General features: G+C 38.7%; 1 protein-coding gene across 4 annotated transcripts in view; it reads left to right on the top strand.

The window, feature by feature from the left end:
- The window catches only part of LOC124158017, a 740,388-nt gene that overhangs the window by 548,104 nt on the left and 172,915 nt on the right, over window positions 1-19,369 (top strand). For all 4 annotated transcript variants that reach the window (XM_046533161.1, XM_046533162.1, XM_046533160.1 and 1 more), the window contains one exon: window positions 11,947-12,147. In XM_046533161.1, the coding sequence (XP_046389117.1) occupies window positions 11,947-12,147 (201 nt within the window). The remainder of the gene's footprint in view (window positions 1-11,946; window positions 12,148-19,369) is intronic.

Raw genomic sequence — 19,369 nt, 5'->3', positions numbered from 1 at the left:
CAGTTTTTCGATATATTTTTCACGCAACGCTAGTCAACCTCCACCAAATGGCCAGTGTGCAGTCACAGCGATTAATCGCCAAATCATGACAAGTCATCAATCCTAAGAAAAGTCTGACGCAACTCTCCGTTCCACTCTCCTATCTGCGAACCTCCTCATGCATATGAATTTCTTCTCATCCGCATCCATGACAACCAGTCCCATTTAACTCATTCGGGGCTGTCATGAGACTTGTCTGTATGTCCAAATCTGTCTGAATTCTCGGAAGGTAGCAGCCGATATGTACTTACTTTAAAACAAGAAGCTTTCCTGTGGTCGAAGACAGCATAATCTCTTCCACAAAATTAAGATGCCCTGACTGTCTAAATTATCAACTTACGCATCAACGCTCATAACAGTGAAATTTTCAGGATTTCAATATTTTCATTTCAACAGATACACGCAGTTAAATGAGGAATCTTTTCGAGAACCGATTTCTGTGGTATTTTAACTGATTGAGGCTCACTTTTACTTTACGTAAGAGAAAAGCAAACTGCTAGTAGCAGTATTGAAATGAGAGGTGGTCGCTCTTTTCCACAATAATTTAATTCGTACGACGCACTTCGGGTCACAGAGCCATCATCTGGTTGTCTCCGGGGTCTCATCTTGCCTCCGGGGTCTTATATCAGATGAAGGTTCGGTGAGCCGAAACGAGTTGTACGAATTAACTTTTTACAAAAAATACTGACCAAAATGGATTTTAAAAACTTTTGTAGGGAGGGAGAAAATAACAAAATCAATGTAATATGAACGAATTAACGCCAAATATTGTAGAATATATAAATAAATATCGAATTTAAAAAAAGACCGCACAATGATTATAGATGGGTATGGGTAAAATATATGTTGTCGTCCCTCCGTCAAAGACAGAACACTAGAGCAATACAAGTCATAAACTGAGACTTTAGTACAAAAGTTCGAGTAAACAGCTCTCTATTCACTACGTTTCACATGTTTAAGAAGATAATAATAATAACGGTAAAAATAAAAGCGTATTAAGAGAGACGCTGCAAAGTATATTAAAAGATGAATTCTAAAAGAGGAAAATGGCTTTAGTGAGATGGGAAAGAGAATGAACAGATCAATTTGGAGGATAAAGAATAAGTCTATGGTCATACCACGTATGGCGGTGAAAAATTCTAGTTCCAATTACACGTATGGTTTACAAAACTTGGCCAACAAAAATTATTGTTAAATTGATAAAATATTTATAAAAACTAACTTCAGCACTAGGTATTCATATTAACTTCCTATTTAATCTTTGCACGCCACGAAGTTTTATTTTATTACCATTATTTATTGCGATATATATTTCATCGTTTAGAGGTGGATGAGAGAATAATAGCATTAAAATTACCAACGCAATCGGGAATATTTGCTGGGGATTAACGTCAATGCGTTCGTATATGAGGTAATTAATCGAGATAGAAAATTGCTTTTATTATAAATACTAAAGCTCCTCATTAGATCGGTATTCCAATAATGTATTCCCTACAGCCATGAACAAATCATTGTGAAATTTTACACGAATATCCACTGCCATTCATAGTCATGTGGGTCTGTGAAGCTCAAAAAATTCACTGAGTGAAGGACTGTTTGAATGATTAATTTTGCGACGAAAATGAAAAACCTGAGTTAGAAATCATATGAAGATAAAATAATTTCCACTTATAATTTCATCACTGGTTAACAACATTAAATATTAGAGTTCCATGGTGAACTGTAATTTCCCCTGACATCACTTAAGCAGTATGACGCTCAGAGAGCAGCGATATTTTTAAATAAAATTAAAACTTGAGAAATTCTTCTATATATTATAATTTTACATCGTATTCAGCGTCAATGCAAAGAAAGAAAGACAGAATATACAGAACAGAGTATTTTCTGTTACGCTTTGGTACCTCAGTCACTGACCAAGTTCAACAACTTGCGCCGATTTCCGAGAGGGCTGGAAGACTTTCGCTGACATTTCACTTATTTGTAACAGCCCTATTTTTACTTACATTCATAGGTTGAAGCTATGCGTAGGGGTAGTTTCTACCCAAAAAATTCTACACAGAAGGTAAGTGAAGCATAATATCAGCAAATATTATGCTTTAACTTTCAAAAACTCAAGAGTCAGGAAGTAAGCGCATTGCAAACAAAAAAATTAGTGAAACATAGGGATGACAAGCAAAAGTCCAATACCTAGCTATTTTAGTCCGTGGTGCTTTCACATCCTTCTTGTCTTCGAAGGGAGAATGTACAGAAGATGAAAAACTTCCAGCCAGGATTGCTTCAGGATTCCAGTTTGCCCACTTCTGCCAATCGAAGCATGCGAGGCCGTTGAGTGAGAATTGCTGGAACCTGGAATCAATCTGACACATCTGACAGCTCACATTAATGGCCGTGGATTAGTATTCACACAGAAAAAAATAGCAGTTCAAAATACTGCGTCAAATCCTTACAGGCTAAATTCATTTTTGGGAAGTAGGCTATGAAAGGCATCTCTAATCGCGACATTTCATGTCCATAGAAGAATAGACGATGAATAGAATTTTTCAACGCTAGGTACCCTGTGGATAGGAATGATGGGATGAAGTATGCAATGGGGGGCGTCTTATCGCGGTTTTTCATGTCCTTGGACAACTAGTCAAGGGCATGTTCTCCAAGTCTACCTGTGGAAACTCTATCAAAGCACATAAAAATGAGGAACGGATGACTGAGTTTCGAAATGGATGGCCAACCGGGAGGATGCAATCAATCATCCCCCGCGCTGACCACCAGGGACCCCTACGCGCGGCCCTACCGCCTGTCTACGCAAACGAAAATAGCGCATGTGCTGCAAAGTGTTACTGTAAAAAGGCCTGAAAAAGAAAATGGGTCCCTAACTCCAACTACTACTAAACTACAGCATCCAACGGCTCAACCGAAAGAAGTGAGTACATTTAATGAGATGATTTCGGGCCATAGCCAACTGCGACTCTTGCTAGAAAGGTCACTTTTCGTGACTCATATCCCGTTTAAAACTATCATCATGAAATTTCATTATCATCCTAAAATTTTCAGAGCACCAACATAAAACTCTTTTCGAAATTCAACTGAATTAAAAACACAAAACTTAATAAATTTAAATATTAAAACATAACTGAGGAAAAATTTTCATTTTTTGCACAAGATTTCCTAATTTAACTCCAGATCAAAGCGATTTATTTTTCAACGGTGGAATACCTGCACTTTCAAAACAAATGATATTTCAGTGGCTCAATTCAAAATCTAATTGAGACGAAAGACAAAAAGCAACCGTCCAGCTCTCTTTCGACGGGAGAGAGTGCAGATGCTACTTCTTACTCAAACCCGCTCTCGATAAAGTCCGTCGGATGGGTTCGTCGCCTCCCTACCCTTGCAGCGGCTGCGTCTCCCGTGGCGACACATGGCGACAGACGAAGTCCAACGACGGGCGATTCCCTACCTGCAAATGACAAATAAATATTACATCCAATTGAGTTACTACTGGATAAAATGAAGTACCGTAGCAATTTTCCTAGGAAATGATCTCAATTCAGACACCATTGACAGACAACTCCATGTGGTCTCCCACAAGCAAACGCGGGGGAGACAAATTCACAGACGGGAAAGCCACATGCCTTGATTGAAACACAATCCCCCTAATTCCAACCGACAAATCAATCCAATACTCCAACAAATCGAACCATCTTGGGTTTTCAATGACTTCCCGTCCGAATCCGAGAAGCATGAAAATTTTTAAAAATATTAATCCTTCTTTTGATACACATAAACCAAAAATCGTAGAAAAACAAACATTTATCCTAGAAGTTCTCACGAGATTAAAGATCATTTGTATGTTCGTCTTAAGAACTTCCAGAGTAAAGGGAAAAAAGAGTTCGTTTGGGCTCCGATACATACAGAAAATATTAAATTAACGCAGTAAATACTACACGGAGATGAGGGAAAACGTGTTTGGAACAAAGCCTTAAAAATAAATTGTAGTGGAAAATTCAAAGAACATTTAAGCAAGAAAAAATATTTTCCCATTTTAATTAAAATATATGTTTTCTTTTAGTTGCACGTCTTGCAATTCGGCCTTTTATCGAGTGTCAGAAAGTGACAGCGCAGGATGTCACTGAATTTAAATAGGACGCGCTGGAATACCGAAAACTATTCAGCACTCTACGATGAGATATCTGAGAGGCGTGAAATAGGAACATTATAAATACGAAGTAAACTATTAAAATAAAAATAAATGCATGATATTCCACGCTTTTGCTTTAAACAACATACATCAGAGGCAGAAAGGTAAGAAAAGAGACTTTTTTAGAACAAGAAATAAGCATTATAAAGTGTGAATAGCTAGGATAATTTGTATGACAAAACCGCGTACCCACAAGAAATGCAGCTGACCATATAATTTCTTCTCCTTTCGTTTTTTTCTTTTCCATCCCCAACCACATTCACTTGAAAACAAAGACAACAATCGGCATGCTGCAGCACCTGCCACGCAGAATATTGTATTGGAAATGCGCAAAAATCTACTCCAGTTAAAATGATGAGTTTTAAATCCAAACAAACCATTTATATTTTCGATATTTCAAAGTTACGCAACATATATTAGCATTAAAATTATTATCTTCATGAGGAAAAAGAATTTGGACCGGATCGATTTATTACAAATTGAACTTAATATCTGCTAGCTATATATACAGGGCTCACCTTCAAATAGCGCATCCTTAGCCAAGACAGAAGTACGCAAGGCATCCATCCTGTTGAGCTCATCTTCCGACACTTCAGCACATAACTCTAAAACAAACACACATCACCAACACTGACGACACACTTCACAAATTAGCTATAAAATTAAAAAAAAAACACAAAAACACACGGCGGGAACACAAGGGAAACATTGATGGGAGGGTGTGAGTTTGGGCACACTCGAAGAGGCTTAAACGAACCAACACAAACACGGAAGGCAGGCGCTATTATCGGGCTTCTTGTTGATGAACTGAGTCACCAAGTGTGAACACCCAGAATAATGATGGAAACATTGCATTATTATTTAAGCAGGGCACCACTAAATGGTACACGTACGGGATAAATATAGTTCTTTCGTTGTGAATGATGCATGGGGAATTCTCTCGGGTTATCATCCAAAGATTTAAACTTCAATCTCCTTGTCAACGAGAAAAAACTGCGCGGGAACGGAACAGCTCCGTTAATCTGCAAAAATAAATAAAAATAAGATCAAAAGATGTCCACAAATGTGATGGTTTCAAAGAGAACAAAGAATTTCCCACGATAAAAACGGTACATAGGACTGTGTCCAAAAGGATACATCACCACAAGAATTCACACAACACATGCATTCACTCCAGAGTGAATAGCGCAGGAATACAACTGATTCATCATGAACCGCGTGGCCCGATGATAAAATTTTCATCCCTAAGCTTTTAGCATGATCCCCGCAATAAGAATTTATTTCAAACTCAATAGTCATGGTAGCCATCCAACGACCCAATGTTAGGTAGAGGAGAGGTTAGAACTTAAATTGAAAACGGGTTCGATTTATTAAATGCCAAATATTGTTTAATGATGTCTACAATTTGCAGCTTTTTGCATCATGCTTTAACATTGATCATAAAAATTTACAGCATTTATTTTTAGGCAGTAATAAATTTGTCGCCATATGAAATCTCCAGTTCGTTAATAATATACCCTGGCTCGAATTATCTCTGCCCATGCAATTTAAGCTCATTTTTTTATTTATGCATAATAATAAAACATGCTTATTTACCTTCCGTTACCATGCTCCCATCCATATGGCCCTGATTATGATGATATGAAAACAAATCGAAACGTCGGCAAGGCTTCTTTTTATGTAAGAGAGACATAACTCCAAAGAAAACTTTAGGACAATACAAAATGGATTCCTAAGTGATCGGCAAGTTGGATGATGGATAAAATCAGCTTAAGAGAAAGGACACTAGATGAATGAAAGTATCAGCACATTTTCCGAACGCAGCTAAAATGTATTAACTGAGAAATATATATTTATCGACTAATCTGCATTGAAGTACAGCCCTAATATGTTTAAGGATATCAGATGTGGAAGCAGTGATTTTTTTAAATGGAAATGAAAATGAGTCTGACATGCATTTGTTTCGGATGCCTCTGCTCAATCTCTCCTCAGGATGTCTCCCATGGGAATGCTACATATCTCGCTACGTATTTCGCGCGACGCCGATTGTCCTCTTGATTCGTGGGCGAGACCATGGCTCGAAAAATGACCCACAGACGCGAAATGACTCGTGAAATTTCAAACAGCCATGAATAACGAACGCGCGCTTCATTTTGCGGACAGGGTAAAATGCTAACGCTGCTCCTGTGTCGCGATTGACCAAAATGGGGAATGATAGCGAGTAGCCGCAAGGCCAGTTGGAATCCTGGAAAAAAATTTGTTGTGAAGAGGCAAAAAACCACGAATGAAAATAATGCATCGAACTCACACGGATTGCAATCCTCATTTTTTTTATTCGATAAACTCTTTTTCTTCGTAAATCGTATCTACCTAAAATTTGCCCTTGACACTCAGAAACGGCAGCTAAAATCAACTGATTTCACTTCCTAATTCTCACTCATACGCAGACGTAAATACACAACTAATGTATTATAATTATTTTTTTATTATTTTTTATTATTATTATTATCATCATCATAACATATTAATAATAATAAAAAGTTTGTGGAATAGTACTGGGTTTTTTTTCACGATGAACAATTCACCATGTACCCATATTTGGTTTCATGGTACATTTCATGGTACATGGTTCATTTACTCATAATAAAAGATTAGTCATGTAGCCACACGCATGAAAAGAAACATAACGAAAATTTAAATTGCGCAACCTAATGGAAATGATTATTTTATAATGAAAGTGAAAGTGGAAATTTAATGCGGAATATGAGCAAATAATTTAATTATTTCGCGTGGGCCAAGTATGATGGTCTGCTGTTATCGATTCCACGGAAGGAATAAAAACTTATGATTAGTTTTTTATCATAAAATTTTGAATCATGTCGATTACTGCAATCAAAAACTAAAAATCGGTAACTACAACCAGAGGGAAATCAAAATATGATAAAAAATTACCATTACATATTACTGAAAAAAGATCACATACTAGAGAAACAATGTATTTCTATAAGAAGCAATTATGGAAAAAAATCAATGACTTCACCATGAAGGGAAAAACATTTATTTCTACAGGAACATTCAGCTTGTACAATATGTCCGACTAGAGTCACAAAATATAAAAGCACAGCCATTACTCATGCCTATTAATATCAGTGAAAGGGTTATCGATAAATTGAAATACACGGATGCATGCAAGCAGAAACTCGAGTGCCGATGCGTCCAATACCATGCATGCAGTCGTTTTTCAAAATTGATTAAGTTAATCATTGATCAAATCGAATCAAACACTTCATTGGAGTATTTCATCATTGCAAAGCCTTCGAGGTATTTTCCGCGCATTCCACTTTCATTTATAAATAATTACCATGGATACACTCGAAATGCCTGAATGAGTAAACGCGAGCAAAAATAAGATAAAATTGAAGAAAACCTACGATCGTGTTCGCCAATTTTATTGAACTAATGTACGCTAAAGAAAGATCCTACGTTTCCACCAATGACTCCTCCCAAAGTAAACATAGGAAGATGGTAATAAGTGCATCACGGTGGGCACTTTCAATCAAACTAAGCATAATCTATTTCTTTACAGCCATTACATCAATATAGATATACATATGTATGTGATGATTATATGTATAGTCGACAGCTATTGCTTGAGTCCTTTGGTATGCAGTACCATTCCAAATCAGTCAATTGTTCCCATAGCCAGAAAACTGTTGACACTGATGAAAACTTGAGAATAATTCTTTCAGTACGTCGAATATGTCATTCTCTGGAATTGTCACCCTTTGCGCCACGTTCTAATGGTCATCTCAGCGTTGATATGCCACTGAAGAGCAAACGCAAACACTAAATGCAAAAAAATGTGTACCTTTCAGTAAAAACTTCATGGCAAGGAGAAAAATATCTAGTAAGGCCACCTCCAGCTGCCCATTTTCTAACGAATTAGTTTCCATAATGGACACGCGAAGTTAAATAATTAATTTGATCTCCTACGCTAACATTAGGTTTAGCGTTTACACAAGCCCATATTATTTTTCATCCAATACTTCCAGTCAAGTTTGAGGCCTTCAGTGGACTACGACTATAAGCAATCAGGACTCTCAGCACACAGATACGATAGACTGTTAGTACGGCATGGCAATATTATTGCACCCCGCAAGCATAAATGTTTGCATTGCATACATTGAAGACGCGCGCAACAATATCCACGGATCGTGATAGAATCCCTCATCCTCACGACAACATTTAGGACGCTATAATAACCGATAACCACTACAGAAAAGCGACCATTTACGTAGGCACTACTTCGGACCCAACAGTTGACAATCGGCGTATAAATAAAGATCTGATGGTTCTAAAAGAGATATTGGAGACATGCAGTAGCCCGATGAGAACATTACAGGGCTCTTGATGGCATGGTCCGAGTTCTAATCAGGGTAGATCCTTCAAACGCACCCATACACATACCTTTTCAGCGTTGGGAGGCACAACGCAAATAAATTGCTCCCTCCGACCCCTCCTCACACCGAACAGGTGAAGTTCTCTCGCTAGTAGCTTCGTCTGTAGTTGAGCTATAGGTAGTGTAGCTAGACACTAAGGTGCTGTAAGCACCTATTCGAGGCAAATTTCGGTATCACTGACAATGAGCGACGGCCAATGGCCAAGGCAGGTGATATCGAACCAATTCGCCGAAAACTGGAAATCCGTTTTACGTGCATCAGTTATAAACAACTATGAAATCGACATTCAATTCATGACTTTTAATTGAAGTGCTCCCTTCAGAAAAAATTAGCTAATTACAATCACAATACTAAAAGGTGTTTTCGATACCCTATAGATTTTATTACACCGAATTTACCAAAAACTGACAAATTTTCACATTAACTGATTAACACAATGACAGCAGAACGGTAATGAGTACACATATAATGATTTTGTAGTAAATAATAATGATTTTAAACAAATAAACTCCGTTTAACACAGAGACAAAATTGAGGTCAGCCACTTATTCGAATAACCCCTTTAATTGAGAATACAACTGTATCAGTGATCTTTACTATCGTATTTCATGACAAATGAGAAACATATTCTAGACAACAGCAGAGCAAAAACCAAAATCTAGGTACACTTATAGAGGAAACTCATTACGATAGATATCAAAAGATTTTTTGATGGAGTAACTATCAAGCGTATTTCTTTAAATTCAATATGCACACCCAGGTGATCCTAAAATAGTAAGTTACATCTACACCTAAACTACTATCCAAGCGGCGGAAGAGAATGGACTCGATGAGTACCACGATTGATTAGCATGTCAATCGCAGCGAGTGGCCCACCAATCACATCCTTCAAGCGCGAAGATAAGGCTATGTAATAACAGCCGATGAAATTATTTAAAAAAAAGATCTCTATGGCATTAATTCCTTATTTTCCGCTTTGCTATCTCAATCGCACCATATGTATTCAAAATTGGCTGACTGGCGGAAATCACTGCACTCTAAAGAAACGAATTTTCGGTCACATATTCCACGTTCTGATTTTTTTCGCGGAAGCATTGATGAAACTGATATTTTGGTGAATTGCCCAGTACGCCTCCGATATCTAGTATTCCAGTCAACTAATGGAAAATGCCTCAATGCTTCAAACAATATTTTTCGGATATTCATTTCATTGAACGCACTCTGCAAATATCAAACTGCACGGCCAACTGCACAAGGGGAGGGGGTGAGCGAGAAGGATTGGACCCTCCAATGCCTCGCTACTTTCCAGCTTTGTGCTAAAAGAGATCCGCGAACAAAGATTATATTATTTCACAAAAACTCATTTCCCTTTGCGCTTTCTGCAATTTATTCCCATTGCACATACATATTCCACGAAATGAAATCATATCGAGCACAAAGTTTTCAAGAGCCAGCTCTCCTGCCAGCTGAAAAAAAGGAGTCGCTCTGAACAAATAGGTTATTCAAATACGTTTATTATACCGTAAAAAAGGCGTATGCTGCAGAGAAGTCTTGCGTTGAAAATTTTGAAGCATATCATCAAAAGGCGCTTTCATATTATAACTTCGAACTAATATAGCCAACTTCACAACACGAACGAATTTGGAAATCGAACGCAGATATATTCTTTGTTAGCCATTCTCTGCCATTTCTAACGAAAATTATAACGATTATGGTATTTCCCTAGCCAATTTAAGGTGGCTACTGGATTCTCCGTCATCTTATTTCAACAATGCATCAAATATACCAACCGCCAATTTCCGCAGAAATAGTACATCTGGAAAGAAGCGGGGGCTTTGCTCCTTTTCTCTTTGAAAGTAAGGATTATTCAAAGCTGAATTTATAAATATGCAGCACGGTATCAATGAGCGCATGATTAGAGTATTTTACAGCTACGCCAAGGATGCGTTCGAGAATAAACTTAATTTTAAATCCTCACTTTTAACTTCTACGCTGACGCGGGTTTGAACACAATGCCTATGGCATCACAGAAGCTTATATACTGGCACTAAATTGCGTTGAAATCTGGGTCGGTTCAGAAATTTTAAGTGCAAATTTAAAGCTACGTTATTTTCTATTATGAAAGGAGTGATACAGTCAATACTTCGCTGAGATCTCATATTGAAAAAGACAAACCATGCTACATATCTCACAATTTACTTGACCGGTTTCCATTCTCTGGTATGATTTTGAAGGGTACTATGAAAATCTCAATCGGCAAAGCAATTTAATGCACCCGCTAGAAAGAGAAAATTGAGGTTCTGCAGGAGTGTTTTGGGATATCGAAAGGGCATGAATGATTTAGAAAATGCATCACAAAAAAGTCAAGTATTCTAAGGGTTTAAAAGGACTCCGAGACAAACTATCTTTCAGCAAGGCCGATTGTTTTTCATTTCGCCATCGGAGGTTAATGTAATCAATACAATAAAAACCGCTCGGAAGTGAAGCTTATCTTTCAGATTCCTCTCCTAATCCAGGACTGTACTCGAATAGTTTGAACGTCAAAGGACGAAATAAAATCATAAGCGTAACGTTTTGTTATTCCCCTCCAAATAGGTTCCTTCGCGCACAGCTTAAAATACAAAATAACTTAAATAGAGCGTTTTATAATTTTAGACCATTTGTTTCTCAAGAAGCCGTCCACTGTCTCCGCCTTCGAAGATGAGTCCATTGCTCTCTAAATTCAAAAATGGGGGTTGAGCTTCTACGGCCTCGGAGCTGTAGGAAGGAAATACTCCAGTTATTACGGCCAATATTAATTATACGGCCAGAGTATTTCCTTCCATTGCTCTCATTCAAACATTAATTCGATGCATTTGTTTGGACCAAGGATACCCTCCACGATTTTGAAGACTCCCACGAGTAGCTCTTAATTATGAAAACAACACTTTTGTCTTCCAGAAAGCTTCATAGGGATAAAAACATCCAAATTTGACATTTTTTAAATTATTTCAGAGTGCGGTGGTGAGTACCCACTACTTATGACTGTTTCTTTTCGAAAAAATAAACTATAAACCGCGTCTTACACGATTCCGAATCACACGTCTGATTCCCTTACCAAATTCCATCAGCAGTGAAAGCATTCAATCTCATTCATGTCACTCAGAGAAAACGCTTGCCTTTCGAACCATCTCCTGCTCTAAAGATGTTTATCGTAGTGGTAAAAATGAAATTGCAGACGTAACGTGTTCTTCATCTCTCGTTTCTCTCTTCCAGCTGCGAGTCTGGCTTCCTGGAGCTGTCCGAGGGTTCGGACGTGCTCGGGCGGAAGGGCTCGTCGTCAGGAAATGCCAATAAGGGCGGTATCTCTTCGCTGACGGGCGGCGCCTCGGGACTGCAACTGTGCGGGCAAAACGAGCGATTCGCACCCCCTGCCGTCCTCTTCGCAGACAGGTCCTCCGCCACTCTCCTCTTCCAGTAAGTCTGCTCTCCAGTTTTGCAGTAGCAGTAGTGAAACATTATTTTTTTCCTCATCTTGACCTCGTTTAATTCATGTTAAAATAGTTGTTGGAGTGTAGGTCAACGTATGTTATGCAAAAAAGTCATAGCCAACGTTCCTGTTTATTTAAAACCATCACCAGGGCTATAAAATAAAAACATAAGAACAATATAAAATACAAAGATAACAAAGATATACAATATTTGTACATAATAAATGTTACGATACCGTTTTTTTTACTATAATATAATTTATGATGATAGCTTTAAATAAACCGAAACGTTGGCGATAACTTTTTTTCATAACATACGTTGACCTACATTCCAAGAACTATTTTAACATGAGAAGTGAAACAAAAAATCGACTCCAATCCCTGTGCAACTTAGGTGAGTACAGAATACCGTGTAGTTTTCTGGAACGGCAGAATTCGCAGTAACGACCAACCTCAACTCAACGAAGCCCCTGAACAGAAAACCCTTTGAAGGCTCCCGCTCAATTCGAAGGAAATTTTTTTCGAGGACTGAAATGACCTCGCTAAGGTTGCCTCGGTTGAGATATCACTCACGCATACAGTTTCGAAGATTTTCGCCGCGTTGATCAGATGACCTCTGCGTTCTCTTCGTGGTTTCACCGCGTCCGTTGGGTTTTGGTGACAACAGTTTCTTTCGACCTGAAGACGCTGACTGCAATGCCAGCGGAACTGTTGTCGCCGAAACCCAACGGACGCGGTGAAACCCCGAAGAGAATGCAGAGGTCATCACTCACACATATTTGTGCATACCACAATCGCTTCCTTCGTCTAAACTGCGGGTGAAATTCCTGCTCAGGCTCGATCGATGGTACGGTAACCATGACGAGAAATGTGGACCAGTTTTGAAATCCAAGATTTCCTTCTCAACACAGTTGAGGATCAGATATTCTTATCAACGATTTTTTAAGCAGAAGTAGTGTTTTGATTTCTGCGTACGTCGATGGCTACGATCATTTCGAACCACGCGATTATTTCCATTGAGTGACTTAAAGGTATTGATAACGCTTAGGCCAAAGGTATTTTCGATTTACTCGCTGCTCACATGAATAAACTTGTGATTCTCAGTGACGTTTGAATACCAAAGCCAAAACTTGAACGTAAAAATAGCGAATCTTAAATTAACACTATCATACCGAAGCCAAAAGATTATAATGGAGGCCAGATATCCTCCATAGCAAATGCTTATCCGAACTTACGAATGAGATTTAACGAATAAAAAATCGTACTATCCAGAACCCATTCTCGTGTTGAGCACGTTAAAACCTAACAGCAATTTTCAGTTTCACATGTGCCGCTGTTAAGTTTCAACTCTTAAGGGATAAATATCGGATCTGCATTCACCACAACCTGTTTCATTTAACCACCTGATATGACGAATTAGGATGAGTTAAGACTGCGCTTCAAGTGACTTCACGAAATGGAAATCTGACTTCCAATTAAAGCAGAGAGTAACATCCGTGAAATCGGTTTGTAGATAGACTTACGCAGGCTAAAAAACCTGCGTCGGCGCTGCAATTTCCAAATTTGATTGGAAGTAGAATTCTCATTTCCAAATTTAACTAATGTGGAGATCAAAATATTTCCGAAAAATATTTCTCACTGAACTATATTTATTTCCACGGAATGACTTCGGAGGTTATTTAAAGGAATAACCCGATGATGCTTTTACTCTATGACTATTCATGGCTTTTTACAGAAAAAGGCGAATGAGTATTTTTTTCTGATTTCAAACCAATACGACTGCTCATCTAATGAGTAAGAATTCCATGAAGGCATCTTGTCTAACGGAAATGTTGCATGGTTACTAGATACATTCAAGGAAAATTTTTATGGCTTGATGATATACACTGTACCCCATGCATAGTAAATATAAATTTTCCTAAACACTTTCCAATTTAACATAAAGTGAACAGTAAGCATAATATATAGTCATATAGCATAACATATAGCCGAATAGCGTAAAATACAGCCATTTCGGATGCGGGTGAACGAGCCATTTTAATAAATGCTCTCTTTGACGAGGTTCCGCACACATTCTTTGAACAGCTCAGATGGGGTCGGTCACTGAATGGGTAACGAGTCAACTTTTCGCCGCAGTAATTTCCTCGGTCGCTCTATCATTTTTGTACATCATTGATCCTCTTTCACTCAGTGATTCAAGCCAAAGGTTGGATTGGACGGGAGAGTTTAGAACGCAACCCAGACTCGGCCACAGGCGCGTGAATTTCGCACGTTCAGCATAGGATAGGGAAGCAGCCAGTCCTCGGACAACATCGGATTAGGGGCATTCTGATATTAGGGTGCCTGGAGACTTCAGCTTGGAGTCGAACCCGGACGAAGCCTTCCTGAACTGTAGTTCGATTTTCTTGTTCAATATCTCCGTGATTCAACGATCGATTTCCCTCTGAATATTTACGGCGTGACCAACTGATGCTATTTTGGGTAAAAACATTCCATTAATAATCGAACTGGTGTAGGGAAAAACAATCTTAAAATACAGGGATGAGAGAGTATTGTGACTGACATTGCGACGAAGGGACATCACACGCACATAATTAATTCCATTTAAATAAATTCACATCCAATAACCATTTCTCTGTAGCATAAAATCCTAATACACTTTCGCATCCATTAATTCCGGTGAACCATTCGGTAAGGCCTCGGACGATCTCACTTAAATTCCCTTCTCATACTTCTGTCAAGCAACTTCTTCTTCAGTCCCCAGACCTCATTTCCAAGGTCGTGCCCAGGATGAAAACTAGGGTGGGGGGACAAGCCATGGTTGTTCAAGTTTTAGGTAACATTTAAGCATGGAAAAGGTGAATGAAATCAACATGTTAAGGAGACTGTAACAGCTCTTCATTAGTTTTTAAAATTATTTGCTTGAAAAAATATTATTTTCCTTATAGACATTTGCGATTTTTGCTTCTAAGGGGGGGCAGCTGCCCCCTCCTGCCCCTCGCGGGGTAATCCCATGCTCATCTCATGACGTTGATCCAAATAGTTAATCAGCCGAAAGAGCAACAATGAGTTGAATTCGGATGCTGTCTGTTTGGGTACGCATCGGTTGGTTTGCAGCATTAGCCATCATTTTCAGGAACGAGAGGAGATAATCCGGGGAGGGTAAATGTAGCCGTAGGCACTACCTTTAGCGAGACCCCGGGCCGTTACATGGCCCGGGAAATCCGATCATTATGCGACTGACGATTCGTCACGGGTCGACCAATGACGCCCGAACAACAGTCGTAAATTTCACCGCCCTATTAGCAGGAAAACAGAGGACGGCGAATACAGCGACACGGGCGGGTATTAGGGGAAATATGAAAACGAGTGATTGAGTCTCCACAGAGCCGTTGCTTCGGCAATAACAGCAAACGCAGGGGTGGAGCGGTGTGGAGATGAAATAGATGGATGCAGAGAATAACCGCACCAAAAGAGATTGGGTTAAAAAAAAAGTAGCAAAATCCTGAAAACTTCATGCTCGTAAAATAATTTTTGTCACATATATTATTCATACAATGAAAGCAATAAATATATCATTAGTAGCAACACCTAAAGCATAATAGCATATTTAAGTAATTGTAAAGAACTTTCATTTGCATCCAAAATCTCTCAGAGAATTCAGGCATTATATAATTTATAAAAATTAGTGTAATGCCTTCTTCTTAATCTTACACAGATCTAATATGAAATCAAAAAAAATATATATACATATATTAGTGGAACCGATTCATGCGAGATGTGTGAAAGTTCGACATATTGAAATGGAAGTTAGTTGCACTTTTCCGCAATATTTTTTCGAATATCCTGACCTTTTTTGATATTGCAGAGGTATTTTCATTTCATTTCGTACAATTGACGGATTACATTCAATCCCCGTAAAGTATGATAAAAATTTAACAAGCGGAAAACACGATCATACATTAAACCTCTATGAATTTATACCAGCCCTCATATTGATAGAATAGCACCTAGTATAAAAGAAAGCAAGAATGTTTATCCCCAAACATATGATTATGGAAAACTACCACTATATTTCATATAAATAAGTGGAAATTTGTCACTAATTAGCAAAAGTAAAAACTAGGAACGGCATCTCATCCAAGAAAATGGAATTACCCGGCTATTTATTTCGATTCAAACGTCACTGTGTGTGTGTATATAAATTTTAATAATTTGTAGTGGGAGTGGGAAGGAGGCGTGTTTCGTTAATCGGAATCACGATGCCTCCCCTTAAATCACGCCGTGTGCCCTTTCCTCCAATCACAGTCCCAGGAAAACATACGATCCGTCGTGTGAGCAGGGGAGCGTTGCATAATATCCTTCGATGAGTAATTTCGCCGCTAACTCTGACGAATGGACGGCGTAATCCAAATCCGTGTTTCGCTGCCATAGCTCTTGGTAATTAGCTCCGTGGCGACCAAGTCTTGTATCTTCCGAACCTCGCATCCTTCGACGAACACATTATTATGGCACTGGATTGAGAGAAATATGTTCCTTTCCATCCGAATGGCGCAGTGGAATATTTCACACCTTCCATCGACATTTCAAAGCCGTCTGGAATAAGACTCACCGTTCAACGGTTTGGGGATGATCATAATTACATTACATGGTGAATGTGATCTATAACAGAATTAGGTATGGAGAAGAGTTGAAATATTCATCAGAGACTCGATGAAGTCGGGAATGCCATTAACCTTCGTTTAATGGTGTTTCAATTTGTTTTAAATGGTCTAAACCACTACCAAATATTTAAAACACAATAACAAATTGGCGACCATTTTTCGAAAGTTTTCTCATTCGTAGAAATAATAATTCATAGGATCTCTATTTATCAAATGTTCTAGAAAGCCGAAACCAATTTGGCATGACTTCAATGCTGTAAAAATCGATATTGCTAGAATAAGATGTGGATATCTGCAGTGGCGAGTTCGCCGAAAGACCACGACGTTTCGACAGCTGCCTTCGTCAAAATGTTCAACGCTAAGCGTTGAAGAGGATAGCGGAGGCAGATGTTAAAACGTAGGTCTTCATCCGATGAAACACCTGATATGAATCCAACGGGAATAATTCGGAGCAATAATCAATAAAATTGGTCTCTTCCAAGTCGCTGAGCTGTGAATTGGAAATTCATCAATGCTTTCACCAATTTCAATTACAAAGCAAATATTTTTATCATTCAGTACAACTGACGCATCAATTCCAATTCTCGGAGATTGAGAAAAAAATTGAACAACTTGAAAACACATTTCATAGAATTGATTCTCTATAAATTGATACTGACTCTCACATTGGTTGAATGAAACCTAATGAAAAAGAAAGCGAGAATAACAAACCTCAAGCATTCCTGTAGCACAACCACTCCAGCTTTTACGGTTTCCACATACCGTGTTTAGGCTTTCCAGTTTATTCCGCCAAATGTTGCTTCCGAGAGTGCTAATGACTAGAAGCAGCTCTTCGTGAAAGATTGAGAGAAAGTACCCACAAGATAAAACCATTGATGGAGCCGTAATTGCGTAACGAAACATTAAATTATCCATCTACATCTACATAATACCCTACGATCCACCTCTAGGGTGTATCCAGTGAAACTAGTCTCTGATGATAAAAACGAAATGAGAGTCACAGTAATTCTGAAGGATCTATCCAGGACGGAGGAAACGCGAAAAGATGCTTGTATCTTGATAAATTCCAGAGCAAAAAAGGTGAGGGTACTTCCTTCCCACGTTCAAAAAGCCGCAAAGGAGACGAAAGTGGACCCCCACTCCACACACCATCTGATTTCGAAACTTTGACATTTCTCGCCAATTTCCGGTTAAGAGTCTTCGTAAATAGACACACAGAATTCGCCTCCATCTCCGGATTGGTTTTCGGTCCAAAATATCTCCAAATCCATCTCGCACCCTCCCCTTCCTTCCCCACCCCACGCGTTCCCTCTCTCCCTCCACTCCATGGCAACCGCTAAGAACCTTCCCGCAAATGAAAATTACAAATATAAATAAAAGAAACGACATTTCCGAAAATCAGCAGCGGCAGCAGAGAGAGGAAAACTTTTTCGAAAAACGATGGGACGGAAACGCTTTTCTCTCCCTTTCCTTTAGGGGGACCAAAGACGTCACATCCGCCCACTGAGGAAAAAAACGCGTGAATGAACTCGCTTTGCAGTTTTCGAGTGAGCGTGCGAGATTTTTCGACGTGAGTGTAGGGTCAGTGCCTGCACGCCAACGATGTGAATGTCATCAAGCTATCCTGGCATACCTGTAGAGTAAGCGTGACGTCACTCAGAGCGAGGATCACGTGAAATAGCCGCGCAAGTTTTCCGTCTGCACCATGCAAGTTCCATTGCGCCCCAGAACACACACCACGATGCTTACCGTATTCACAGCACCGCGGTCACAAGATGTACTCTGCGAAACCATTAATACATTCCCTGATATTATCAGGTTTTTCTGGGAAATTGCTTTGTTTTCAAGGTTGCTATCCAGCCATAGACTTACGCTTTTTTGGGGAAAGTATTGCTCATAGGGTAGAAATTTCTGACCACATGAATAGTTGTTAAGTCGTTTTGATGCTGAGTGTACAATACTGAGATGATAAAAGCTAATCTGAACACAATTGCGGATTAACGGGGCAGCGTTGGGTCCCATTCACCCCAAACGACGGCCTTAATCCGCCTCTGACTACAAAAACAACTTACTACAAAATAGATGCAACTCGATATACCGTCAACATTTCATATAAAACTTCAATGCATAAGCGAAAAACAGCACACATATTATCACATTATCCTCACATTTACAAATAATGTTAAGGAGGACACTACCTACTGTCTCCCCAAAAGATGCCCTGGTACCATAAATGTTACCAAGGAAACAGTGCATTTGACATCATGAAATACCTTAGTTAGGAAATGAAATAAGCTAGAATTGAACACCATTATACTAACAGTTCCAGCAAATAGTCTCCGAATATGAACTGCAATCATGAGAATAGGTAAAGAGTATCGATTATGCTTAAAAAATACTATTTATCATTTCATTACTAACAGAATAACTCTACTTTTGTCATGGAATTAGAATGGAAGAGGATACTCCTATAAATTGATCTATACTTGTTGGAAAATAAAAATGAACATCTAATATTTAAAAAAATCATTTTAGATATTAAGT

This window comes from Ischnura elegans, chromosome 4, assembly GCF_921293095.1.
Source record: "Ischnura elegans chromosome 4, ioIscEleg1.1, whole genome shotgun sequence".
In the NCBI taxonomy this organism is placed as follows: domain Eukaryota; kingdom Metazoa; phylum Arthropoda; class Insecta; order Odonata; family Coenagrionidae; genus Ischnura; species Ischnura elegans.
Note: the sequence above shows the minus strand (reverse complement) of the source record. Positions and strands in the feature narration are given on the sequence as shown.